The sequence below is a fragment of the Amblyomma americanum genome, chromosome 3 (genome assembly GCF_052857255.1).
Source record: "Amblyomma americanum isolate KBUSLIRL-KWMA chromosome 3, ASM5285725v1, whole genome shotgun sequence".
In the NCBI taxonomy this organism is placed as follows: Eukaryota; Metazoa; Arthropoda; class Arachnida; order Ixodida; family Ixodidae; genus Amblyomma; species Amblyomma americanum.
Genome location: NC_135499.1, coordinates 121,076,104 through 121,088,697, shown reverse-complemented (window position 1 = coordinate 121,088,697; position 12,594 = coordinate 121,076,104). Strand labels below are relative to the sequence as shown.

At 48.9% G+C, this 12,594-nt stretch overlaps 1 protein-coding gene across 2 annotated transcripts in view; it reads left to right on the top strand.

Annotated features, from left to right (window-relative positions):
• The window catches only part of LOC144123272 (uncharacterized), a 41,821-nt gene that overhangs the window by 16,791 nt on the left and 12,436 nt on the right, over positions 1 to 12,594 (top strand). Inside the window, exons 2-3 of one of the 2 annotated variants that reach the window (XM_077656127.1) lie at positions 8,889 to 9,031; positions 9,134 to 9,210. In XM_077656127.1, coding sequence (XP_077512253.1) covers positions 8,898 to 9,031; positions 9,134 to 9,210 — 211 coding nt within the window. In that variant the 5' untranslated portion in view covers positions 8,889 to 8,897. Of the gene's footprint in view, positions 1 to 8,888; positions 9,032 to 9,133; positions 9,211 to 12,594 lie in introns of those variants that run through there. The other variant, XR_013313058.1, reaches the window with a different exon arrangement.

Below are 12,594 nucleotides of genomic sequence, written 5' to 3'. Positions count from 1 at the left end.
AGGGGAAAAGTTCGACGAGAACAGTGCCTGGGGTCTATGTAAATATGAAGGGAGGACCTCGTGAAGGAAAATAATGCTAGCTCTTTGTTCTTGCTCTCGTACATTTACTAGTAGTAGTGGTAGCTACAAATGAAATGGTTTGACCGCAGATGCAAATAGTAGGAGGGAAATAGCTTAAGAAGACGTTTGGAGTGTTGTGCGTTTAGCGTGCACTATCAGGTCTATACTAGCATTTCTTGAATATCCCTCTAGGGGAAAGGGTTGTCACATATGGGGAAGACAGTCAGGCTGACAACAAGGTGAATCGACTGGAAAGATGTAAAAATTGCCCGGCCGACACAGGATTAGGCTGACAGGAAGACAGAAGAGCGCTTCTAATTGAAGGTGTTTATTTGGGCAACAAAACAAAACCTGCTCGGCCAGCGTAAGACAGAACCCACTATCACCTCCTGCTGCAACGAATTTCAAGGCAGCAACAATGTCGAATACAGTAGCAGAGTGCCGTGCGTGCCCAGTGCGATGTAGCCGTGCCTCATAGAGTGAATAAAGTGTAAAGCGACTTACCGGATTTCACACAGAACATGAGAAAACAACACAGATTCGACGCAGTGTATCATAGTTGGTGCTGGCCAGCATTTGCATGCGGGCTTTCGAATCCACAATAATGATAGGTTTCCGATCAAACTGCGGACAGTCAAGCAAACCTATGCTAGAGAATGTGGTAGAGGTAACGTGCGTAAGCAACAGAATTGACAGCAAAACCAAGTTGATGATAGCTGAAATTAAGAGGAGGAAAGGGACACGCGCAGGACTTGGAGTGCGGGGAATAAATAATTGATTTTTCCTTAGCGCAAGGGTGGATTACAAGAAATGGTAGAGTAGTATAGGACGGCAGAGAGCCAGATGGCTAGATGAGATTGGGAAGTTTTTGGCACAGGGTAATTAGAGTGAGTCAGTGTGAGAGTAAAAAAGATACATATTTTGCCTGTTGATGCCCTTTAGCCTCTGCACCTTCAACCCTAACCATTTTATTGCATTGCTGTCGATCTGACGTGCTGTCTTTAGACACTTCGCTTTTGCAATAAGTGGATTGCCATTGTCACTTATTATGCCACGTCGCTATGACACGTCGGTTAGAACCTGTGCTACAGAATTCACAGATTGCCTGCATGGCGTTACAGTTCATCGTGTTGTGCTCCCCGGAAATTTCTAATAGATTTAGACCGCAACATTCTCTCGAAAGTCGTCGATGATGTCCTCCGGTGGCGTTGTACATGCACAAATTGACTGCAGCTATGACACCGAGACAGAAGGCTTTAGTTAGTGCGTTAACTGATACGCTCTCCATGCACGTCTCAGCTGACACGACAATCCCGGCTCAACAACGCAGAAAAACACGAGAGGCCATCGAGCTAGGCGATCTGGTATGTCAACATGTTTGAGCCCGCCTCTCCATGTCACAAACCTCGCAAGTATGTTGAGTACTGCTGACATCTGGAAGCCCATGTGTTTCGGCTTGTTTGTCATCCTGTGGGATGCATTTCGGAAAGTCAAAGTGCCCGAAATACTCCTCTGCCTGAACACTGGGCCTCAACGCAGGCGCCCTCAGGTGGCCCTCGATTTCCCTCCTCAATCGTTTCTCCGGATCCACCGACGTCGTCCGCCCATTCCGCGACTGACGTCGCTCAGCTAATGCTTGCAGCTGAGCATATGCCTGCTTTGAGCGAGGAGTGTCGTTTGGCCGTCTAAGGGTTGCCTGACGACGATATGCACAAAAGAAAATGAACACCTAATGCTGGGAGTCCCTTGGCTCGAGCTGTTCAGCTGCGCTTGTGCCTGTGTCTGCTCCGCTATAAAAGGTGTCTCACGTAGTACTGTTAGCTATTTGATCATCACGATTTCTGAGTTATAAGACCACTTTTATGGCACAGCACTGTCAGCGATGTAGTGCATTAGAGAAGAGCTTAGACGTGCTAAAGCTGGTTAGCTAATATTGTTTGTATAATGCTTTAAATATTACGGCTAGACTCCTCATTTATTGACAGGCTTGTTGCCCATTGATGGTTATATGGACACCAGTTTTTATAATTTCGAAAAAAATTTCGCTTCGCCACTGCCGCGCGAATAATTTTGAGGCCGCACCCAGGAGAAACAGGAATTGCGCGGCTGAAAAGAGAGCAAGACACGCCAATCAGCGCTCGTCACAAAGCGGTGCGGTTGTCACGTGCTCATTTTGCAGCACCTGACTGGGAAGGGCAAGCAGCTAGTGATGACATAGCAGATGTGCCGTTGTGGGATTCACCCGCAGACGTGGCTAGCCCTCACTCTGGTGGCACGTTTTTCCGTTGCGGCCATGCGCACCACCAGCACTGCTTCCGGTGCAGAGACGAAGAAAATTGCTTTTGAGAAAATATGTGTTATATGTATATTACATACGGGGAGCTGCAAGTTTCTTGAGTTAAATGGTTAACTATTCAATATTTATTAACATTCAGTTCACACGTCATAGCTGTATTCTAATGCGCTACACCGCTGACAAAGTTATGACGAAAAAAGGGGTGTTCTAACTCAAAAAACCTATTTTAAAAAATTGCTGACAGTCTTAGGTGACTCTCCTTGTATATTTTTCGTTTGACAAGCAAATTTTTACGTGGCACTATGATCAATCAGTACATTTTTTATGTAATAGGCAGACCTCTCTTGTATTCATTAAAGTATCTGCCCTCTCCTCTCTTCTCCTGTCATGTTTTATAGAAATGTTTCGTAATGTATGGTACAGAGTGAGCTGCACAGTTAAGAAATGCATAAAAATGCTGCCACGAAGTGGTGACTGCAGTTTGGAGGGCAGAAAGACGCCGAAAGTTGTGTCTAAACAAAGCTGTTAAGTTCTGCTGACTTGCGCCCACAATGCACTCGGCGGAGGTGTAGCCACAAGAGTGCTCGGTGGTCGTCGAACAGAATGCCCGCCGCTCTCGGCCGTGCTCAATTTAAAGCTGACAGCCAACTTTCGAGATAAAGCGTGCAAAGTTACAGTATTCTGTAACAGCGTAGAATCGACTCCACCTGGATGCGATCAATCGAGATAAATGTGGTCGCGTCTTGCATCGCAAACAACGATAAAGTGTCATGGCAACAGCTTTGAAGAATATACTAAGAAACTCTACAAAGATTCGCGGCATTTCTCCCCTCTCAAAGAATCATCGACCCGATGCTTTAAAACATAAGGCGACTAGAAACAAAATCGATTGTGCATAATAAACACCAAAGGTGGAAACACAGTGTCGTTAATTTTTAGCGCGCACAATAGGGCTTTAGACAGACGACATGGATCACTTCTGGTCGCACGTGGCGTCGCTGGGATGCAGCCATTTTGTCTGGGACGACTTCATAGCCCCGTTCACCTAGCCGACGAAGAACCTTGTACGCGCCGAAATAGCGGCGAAAAAGCTTTTCACTCAATACGTGGCGGCGAATGGGCGCCCAAAACCAGGGTTTGGCTCCTGGCTTGTATTCCGCGTTTCGTCTTCGTAGGCTGCAGCGTCTGGCGTCGGTCCGCTGCTGGTCTTGTATCCGTAACCGGGCCAGTCTTGAAGCTTCTGCGCGTTGAAGGTAGGCGGCGACGTCGACGTTATCATCTTAGGGAACGTTGGGCAGCACGACGGCTAGCATGGTCGGGGCATCCCTGCCATGGACGCGCCTAAAAGGCGTCATCTGGGTAGTCTCCTGCTCAGCGGTTTTGTAGGAAAAGACGACGTAAGGCGGGATGACGTCCCAGGTCTAGTGTTCGGCATCGACATACATGGCGAGCTTATCGGCGATGGTTTTGTTCAGGCGCTCGGTCAGTCTGTTGGTCTGCGGATGGTATGCAGTTGTCCTCCGGTGGCTGGTTTGGCTGTAACGCAGGATGGCTTGTGTTAGTTCCGCCGTGAATGTTGTTCCTCTGTCCGTGATGATCAAGCACATCGGGGGCGCCTTGTCGAAGAAGAATACACTCCACGAAAAATTTGGCGACTTCTGCTGCTGTTCCGTTCGGCAGGGTTTTTGCCTCGGCGTAGCGGGTCATGTAATCGGTCGCTGATGATCCACTTATTTCCAGACGTTGACTTTGGGAAAAAGCCAAAGAAGTCCATGCAAATCTGCTGAAGCGGGCTTAAGGGGGCTCAATGAGGTTCAGATATCCTGCTGGTCGGGTGGGAGGGGACTTTCGTCGCTAACAATCTCGGCAGGTTTTCACATAATGTCAACATCGGCAGACCGTCGGGGCCAGTAATGCCTTTCTTGAATGCGACGGAGGGTGCGAGTAAACCCGTGATATCCAGCTGTCGGCTAGTCGTGTGAAGCCTGTAGAACTTCTTCGCGAAGACAAGCCGGAACAACAAAGGAAGTAGGCTGTTTTGTTCGCTGCGAAGTTCTCCTTCACGAGGGCATCATTCTGTACACAGAAAGAAGACAGTCCTCGCTTGAATGAGGCGGCGGGTGAAGAAACCTTGCCTTACAAGTACTCGATGAGGCGTGTTAGGTCGGGGTCCGAGTGTTGCTCCGCAAAAGAGCTGGGGCTGATGGATCCCAGGAAGGCATCCTCATGGTCGTCCGGTGGCGGTGCATCTACAGGGGTTCGTGACAGGCAGTCAGAGTGCTTGCGTCCGGGCTTGTAAACGACGGTGATGTCGAATTCTTGCCATCGAGCGAGACGGGCAGAGTTTTCCTTCAAAGTAGCCAGCCAGCACAATGCGTGGTGACCGGTGACTACCTTCAACGGTCGTCCGTATACAGCTAGAGGCGGAATTTCGACGTAGCCCAGATGGTGGCAAGGCAACCTTTCTCAGTTTTGCGATTAGTTAGCCTCGGCCTTGCCCAGTGAACGGCTAGCGTATGCGATTACTTTCTCCAGTCCGCCAGTTTTCTGAACGAGGGCGGCACCTTGGGCCAAGCTGCTGGCGTGGGCATAAATTTCGGTCATGGCGTTTTTATCAAATTGTGTGAGGATAGGAGGTGACCATAAACGACGCTGAAGTTCCTGGAAGGCTTCCAACTGTGGCGCTTCCCATTTAAGGCACGTCTCCCTTTGTGAGGTGAGTCAGAGGCTCAGCGAGCGCGAAAAGTTCTTCACAAATTGTCGGTATTACGTGCAGTCTGAGGAATCTGCGCACAGCTTTCTTATCGGCCGGCGATGTAAACTGTTCAGTACCAGATGTTTTTTGCGCTTCTGGTCATACTCCCTCCTTGCTAACGATGTGGCCTAGAAATAGCAGCTCTTCATAGACAAAGTGGCACTCTTCTGCTTTCAATGTTAGGATGGACAATTTGATTGTGTCTAGTACTGTTCGAAGTCTTTTCAGGTGCTCTTCAAAGTTCGAGGCAAAGACAACGACGTCATCTAAATATACCAGACAAATTTGCCTCTTCATGCTTGCCAGCACTGCATCGCTTACTCGCCGAAACGTCGCTGGTGCAGAATAGACACGAAATGGCATCACCTTGAACTCGAAGAGGCCATCCGGAGTGGTGAATTCGGTCTTCTCGTGATCTCTTTCATCGACCTCAATTTGCCAGCAGCCGCTCTTGAGGTCCATCGATGAGAAATACTTGGCGTTGCAGAGGCGGTCCAGTGTGTCGTCGATGCGGGGGAGGGAGTAGAAGCGCTTATTTGTTATGTTGTTCAAGCGGCGGTAATCAACGTAGAGTCGAAGAGCGCCGTCTTTCTCACTAGAAGAACCGGTGCCGCCCATAGGCTCTTTGAAGGCTGGATGACTTCGTCGCGAAGCATTTCTTCCACTTGGTCGCGGATGGCTTGTCATTCTCGCGGCGACACATGGTGGGGGCTTAAGCGGAAAGGTCGGGCTTGCTGGTCGATTGTAATGCGGTGCTTAGCTCTCGGCGTTTGTCGGGCATTTGGCGATGACGAAAAACACTCGCTAAAGCTTAGAAGCAAATTGCGGATCTGGTCTTGTCTGTTGTGGTAAACGGCTGGGTTAATGTCGAAAGTGGGTGAGTTCTTTTGGTCAGGCCAATCTTCTGCGGATGGGTCGCTGAGGGTGAAAGAGCATCGTACATAGGATATTTTGTCAAAGAAACCAATCATCGTTCCTCTGTTCATGTACCGGTATTCTTCACTGGAGTTAGAATTACATCGGTTTGGCTATTGCTAAAACGTGCGATGCCTCTTGCGATGCTGCTTCCTCGGTCTAAAAGCAACTGCACGTTCTCCTCGATGATGGCTTTAGTGTTATTGGCTTTTGTGGAGCCTACGGTTACTATGACGCTTGAAGGGGGTGGGACGCTCACTTCTTCCTCCAGGGCACTCAGAGCAACCTGATTTTTCATTGTTCTCATCGAAAGGATGGCCTCGTCCGTCAAAAGCGTGATGAACATGAGCTTGGATCGCAGGTCGTCGATCGTCTGATGCTCATTAAGGAAATCCATGCCCAAGTTCACTTCGCGGGAACATCGCCGTCGCACAACGAAGGTCGGAGGATAGTTATGTCCTTTGACAGTCACTCGCGGTGTGCATCGTCCTGATGGGGTAACGAGGTGGCCCCCTGCAGTGCGAATTTGTGCGCCGTCTCAAACGGGCGTGTTTCCTGAGCTGCGGAGCGAATGTTCTATTCCCCACCGAGTAATCGGCTCCTGTGTCGTCTAGAGCGGTAACTTTCTGGCCGTCGATAAGCACTTCTAAGTCGGATGTCCTAACTGTTCCTTTGCATGTCGTACTGGGCGTCTGGTCACAGTTTCGTCGGATATGTGAATCGTGAGTAGGGCGTTTTGTCGAAGCTTTTCTCAGTGCCGGCGTCGTTTTGAAGGCGGTTTGAGTCGTGGCCGCGGTTGTTATTGTATGCGGCGTCGGCGGGTTGGGGGCGGTGCCTTCATGCTGCATTGTCGTTGGAGGATCTTCGGCGTTTCGCTCGTGATCAACCTCACCTCCAGAGGTTGCTGTACTTAGTTTTCTCTACGGGGGCTGGGAGACCTTCCTCGTACCACGGCTGCGCATTTGCGGCGTGGCGACGCAAAGCGCAAGGCTGACGGCGATAGTGAGCGCGTAAGGCGGTTCGGCGTGTTATCCTCTGGGCGCAGGTAGTCGTCGATTTCTTGAGAACGTAATCCGAAGCTTGGTCGTGATGCGTCAACGGCAAACCCACGAATACCCATACGTCGATACAGGCAGTGCCGTAGAATATGGCCAGCCTCACCGCAATGAAAGCACAATGGTCGTTTGTCGGAAGTCCTCCAGGCGTCACATTTCGTGGGGTTTGAGCATTGCTCGTAGTGCGGGGTGGGCGGGGCAGGGAGAAAACGTTCTGGAACAAGTGGTTCATCTCCGAGAGGACGTAAGGGGTGTCGTTGAGTATGAGGAGCGTGTACTTCAGCGGATAGGCTATGACCGGGGGTTTTGTGGCTTCAGGGGGGCCAAGTGCCTGCTGCACTTCTTCCCGCACCACATCAATGGGGGTCGTTGCTTGTGGCCGTGCGGAGGATGACAGCAGTCGTCGCAGCTCATTCGCGGACGATTTCGGGGATAACTTCCTGCAAGATGTCGCTGGTGGTGGTCATCGTGTCTGGACGAATTGTAGACATAAGCAGGGTTGTTGTACTACCGTGTCGGAAGTCGAGGATCTTCTCAATGACGCTGGCTTCTTGCATAAATTCCTCGACGTTGTTCGGCGCCTAACGGACGAGGCTGGCAAAGAGTTGTCGTTCGACGCCACGCATTAAAAACTGAACCTTCTTTTTATCAGTCGTATCGGGTTTAGCGCGGTGAAACAGGCGCTTCATTTCTTCCACGTAACCGCGTACAGGCTCGTTCGGAAGCTTGATCCTGGACTCGAAAAGTCGTTCACGACACTACTGTATGTCTTCAAAAGTGCTCTGTTGAATAGCCCCCATGTCGTTAGGGAAGACTCCTGGTTTTCATACCACATACGGGCTGAGCCCTCCAGCGCGAAAAAGACGTGCCCGATTTTCGCTGCATCATCCCAATTATTGCATGATTCCACGCGCTCCATTTAGTCTAAGCATTCGTCGGGATCTTCGCCTAAGGATCCATTGAATTTTGACGGCACCCGCGGCTGCTGCAGTATGTTCGGTGTCGACATCTTTGGCGAGGTCGCGGTGCTCGTAGCCGCGTCTTTTCGTTGTCTGGTGCGGTCCGACAGGGACCCGAACTCAGGCTTCTCTTCCTGGAGACATCGGCTGGCTCCATGACCTGCTGGCTTGTCCTCTGGTTCGAAGCGCAGAGGGCTGGCGTCATGACTTGAAGGGGGTGTCCGGTACATGGAAGGCTATCCCGTGCCTCTACCATATGTCACGAAGTGGTGACTGCAGTCTGGAGAGCAGAAAGAAGGCGAAAATGGTGTCTAAATAAAACTTTTTATTTCGGCTGACTTGCGCCCAAATGGACTGAATCACTCGGCGGTGGCGTAGCAAAAAGCCTGCTCGGTGGTCGTCAAACGGAACGCGGCCCCACTCGGCCGTGCTGAACTTAAAGCTGATAACGAACTTCCTCGATAAAGCATGCAAAGTTACAACATTCTGGAACAGCGTTGAATCGGCTCCGTCTGGATGCGATCAATCGAGATAAATGTGGTCGCGTCTTGCATCGCAAACAAAGCGATAAAGTGGCACGACAGCAGCATTAAAGAATGAACAAACAAACACTATGAAGATTCTCGGCAATACCAGGCGGGGTGTGCGGGGAGGCAACGTGCGGGGAGAGCGGGCCGCGTGCTGTTCACCGTAATGGTGAGTTAGAAAATGCAGACTACATGAAACTGCTCGCCTAGCACAACCATTTTGTTATATATATATATATATATATATATATATATATATATATATATATATATATATATATATATATATATATATATATATATATATATTTGTTCCTGCAGAATAGAAGCATGAATGGAAAACTGTACGTAAAATATAGGAGCTACGGTACGAATGATATTGACCAGTGCGAATCTGTGGAGATACGTACGAAAAGTGAAAATGCTTGGACAGTGCGCTTTCGCAAGTTTTACTCCACAAGACTGTAAGTAGCTTTTCTTATATCCCGTCGATAAAAACCAAGAACTGCTAAAATTATGCTCAGATTTCGATTTTCTAACTAACACTGCTTATTTTTCCTCTAAAGGCTATGCTACGATACAACAGTGAACGTATCTCTCAAAGGAGAAGAAACCCTGGTCCTTGCCTACAGGGTATCCGATAGTAAGTTCTTCTCGTAGACTTTTTCTGCGATTGTGGTTGGTTCTGTTTCTGTAAATAAACGCAGTAGTCCCCACGCAGTGAGTTTCACTGCACGCCTGAAATGAAAGATGTAAAGTTTATTCGTATTTTTCAAGACAGCAGGCAATTGCAGCGGTACGAATAAGTATTTCTTTGCCGTGACGACACTTACAATTTTTCTGTGCAGTAAAAAAAAATCTTGCAACAAGCAATAATTTAAGATATTTCGCCGCCGAGAAAAATCACGTATACTTCTGGTGCGCTCATCAAAATAGTTCAAGCGTTATTTAGAGCATAACAGTAGCTGCCTAAATTGATATGATCAAGTCGAAAAGAAATTAGACATTTTTGTCGTGTTTTGGAACCTAATCGCAGGAGAAGACATCATTTTAAGGCAGAGCAACACTCATTTACCTCATTAGAATGGTACCGTCAATGTAAAAATTCAATGGAAAGAGCTCGCAGTTGCATCTTGTCACTCTTTGGCTTACAGATCGATTTGAAAAACAAAGTGATAATTAAAATTTTTCTGTAAGGAGTTACTGAGACGTTCTTAATTTTTTTTTTCGTGCGGAAGCTTGAGACGGCGCTCAGCTGGAGGTTTTAATAGGATTACGGAAACATTGGCTACGCATTCGCTCTAGTGCGCAAATCGTGAAACTCGGCGCTAGCAAAAGTTAATATTTGTTTTAATCCCTGCCCCTTTCAACCGTTATGCATTCTCTTCCGTCAAGGTACTACGCTCCACGTGTCTACCTAATGTGAGACTGCTACGGCGCATTTCTTTTTAACTATTTATGAAGTTACACAGACGGGTCCGCAACGTCAGAGACGAGTTTCGAAGCGCTTGGGCGTGCCTTCTGGCCGCGCGTCCCATCCAGTGACAATCAAGGAAACCCCAAGCACAGGATGCGTAAACAGGTGGTCACCTGGTCTCCGGAAAGAGCAGTGGTACACCGTCACCCGGTTTCGCTCTCTCACGAGTAAACGTTTGCGCCTATTGAGGTGTATACGGGCAGTCGTCAAGTGATCGTGGATGAACGCGCGCCCCACCTGAAGCGACAAAACTAGCAGAAGGTGTGCGTTGGGGATGGTCAGGTGATGGAAATGAACGTAAGTTTTTTGGGGAAAGGAAATGGCGCAGTATCTGTCTCACATATCGACGGACACCTGAACCGCGCCGTAACGGAAGAGATAGAGGAGTGACTAAGAGAAGAAAGGAAGAAATAGGTGCCATAGTGGAGGGGTCCGGAATAATTTCGACCACCTGGGGATCTTTAACGAGCACTGACATCGCATAGCACAAGGCCGCCTAAGCGTTTCACCTCAATCGAAACGCAGCGGTCGCGGTCGGGTTCTAACCCGGGTACTCCGGATCAGTAGCCGAGCGCCCTAACCACTCAGCCACCGCGGCGGTTGGTCAGGTGATCGCGGACAAGGTTCTGTGTCGGTTTCGGCTGATGTTGGTCTGCGGTGGTCTCTGTAAAAGGCAAAAGTTATTTCATGATGCAGAGAGAGAAAAACAGATGGGCAGTCAGTCATTTAGAAATATGGAGGAATGTTTTTGGTGTTCACCACGATCGGACGTCTCTTCTTTCGTTTTCTGTTTCGAAAATTATGGTCGCTGCCGTTGGAAGGGCATCGGGGTGACCGTTTCAATGCTTCACATTCATTGAAGCTATGGACATCGCAATATTCGCATGTATTTCTATAAGTGTTTTATATACTACATCTTAGATATAAGATATAATCGATGAGCATGTATTCTTATTCTCAGCATGTCATCATCACTGGTGATGCGGTGCGGCAATCAGCACCCAATGACAGTCCACTACCGTGACAGCGGTGCTTTCGCCACTTCGAAGGAACGTGGAGGAAGGGACCACCGACGGGCTGCATCTTTCTGTCCGCTATCAATAGCGCATGCCACCTAGCAACCTAGCACTACTCTTGAAAAGCATTCCCTGTTGTTAAATCGCCATTCATTTTCTTTAATCCTCAACACTAGGCCGCAGCGAAAGACAATTTTGTGGACAACACAAATATAACAAAATCTTGCCTGATCACTCTGGACCCAGCCGCCTCAAACCGGAATATCTTTGGAAAGCTACTGAAACAAACGAAAAGCTGCTAGAATTTGATGAATAGGAAATTAAGAAAAAATACAGAGCACTCTGTTTTCATTTCATCACAGTAGTGAATATTCGGGAATAAATTACTCGAGCCTCTTAAATAGAACTATTGCAAACTGAACCAGTGAAGTGATCATGAATATAATAGTTGCTCAGTGAACAGATACTGGACACAGCTACACTGCAGGTTTGCGCGGCTGCATGCGTGAAATCTGATACACATATGACAGTGGTTGTTTATGAATAAACAGAGAGCAGCTTCAGCTCGAGAATCGCGCTCTAGCCACAAACAACGGCGACGACACGCGGCAGTGCTGAGCGGTCCTCATCTTCTTACAATAGCCCCGGCGTGAAGGACTAGCCATCCTGGCGACTTACGGTCAAGAGGCAACCAGAGGGTTATAGGGCGGATTAAGGCGGCTAACGTGGACAACCCCGCGACCAAGGCGGTGGTGGTCCGAGGAAGGCCATGGTACTTGGCAGGAGCCCAAAGCCAAACGAGGGAGTCGGCGGGGAACATAGGAGCACACTTAGCATTGTCGTGCGGGTCTTTGCTGAAGCCTTGGGTGTCGGAAGAAAAGGTGCGGGCAACTGACGGCACTCAGCCTTTTGGGCGATTTGTACTCAGAAGGATAAGGATGGTAGGGTAAAATCGTGTCAAGGGTACAGGATGGTTCCCGGCCATATAAGAGAAAAACGAGGGTGAAACCTGCCTTCACTTGATGGGCATTATAGTACGCAAAGAGACAAATGATAGCACCTGATCCAAGTTGAAATGGTCAGAAGTAACGTGCATTGTCACCATATCACCCAAAGTGTGTTTGAACCGCTCTATAAGTTCGTTTTTTTTCTCCGAATGGTGAGCTGTAGTCGCAGCGGCAAATTGATGTGGATGCTGAGAGGAGCTCTTGAACTAGTTCGCACAGAAAAACACGCCCTCTGTCACTCAGGAGCTCCCGCGGTCCGCCGAGACGGAGGAAGAAAGGACGGAGAATTAAGTAGGTGACGTCACGAGTCGTCGCCGCATGAAATGCGGACGCCTCGGCATAACGGCACAGGTGATCGACCGCGACGTTATTTATTCGTTGCCAGCGGTACAGCAGCAGAGAGGGCCGTAAAGGTCGATGCTGATGCTATCGAAAGGGCGAGCAGGGCATAGTAAAAGATGCAGAAGGCAGGCTGAGCGACATGGTCATGCCTTCCGTTGCTGACAGGTGGTGCACGAGCGAAGGCA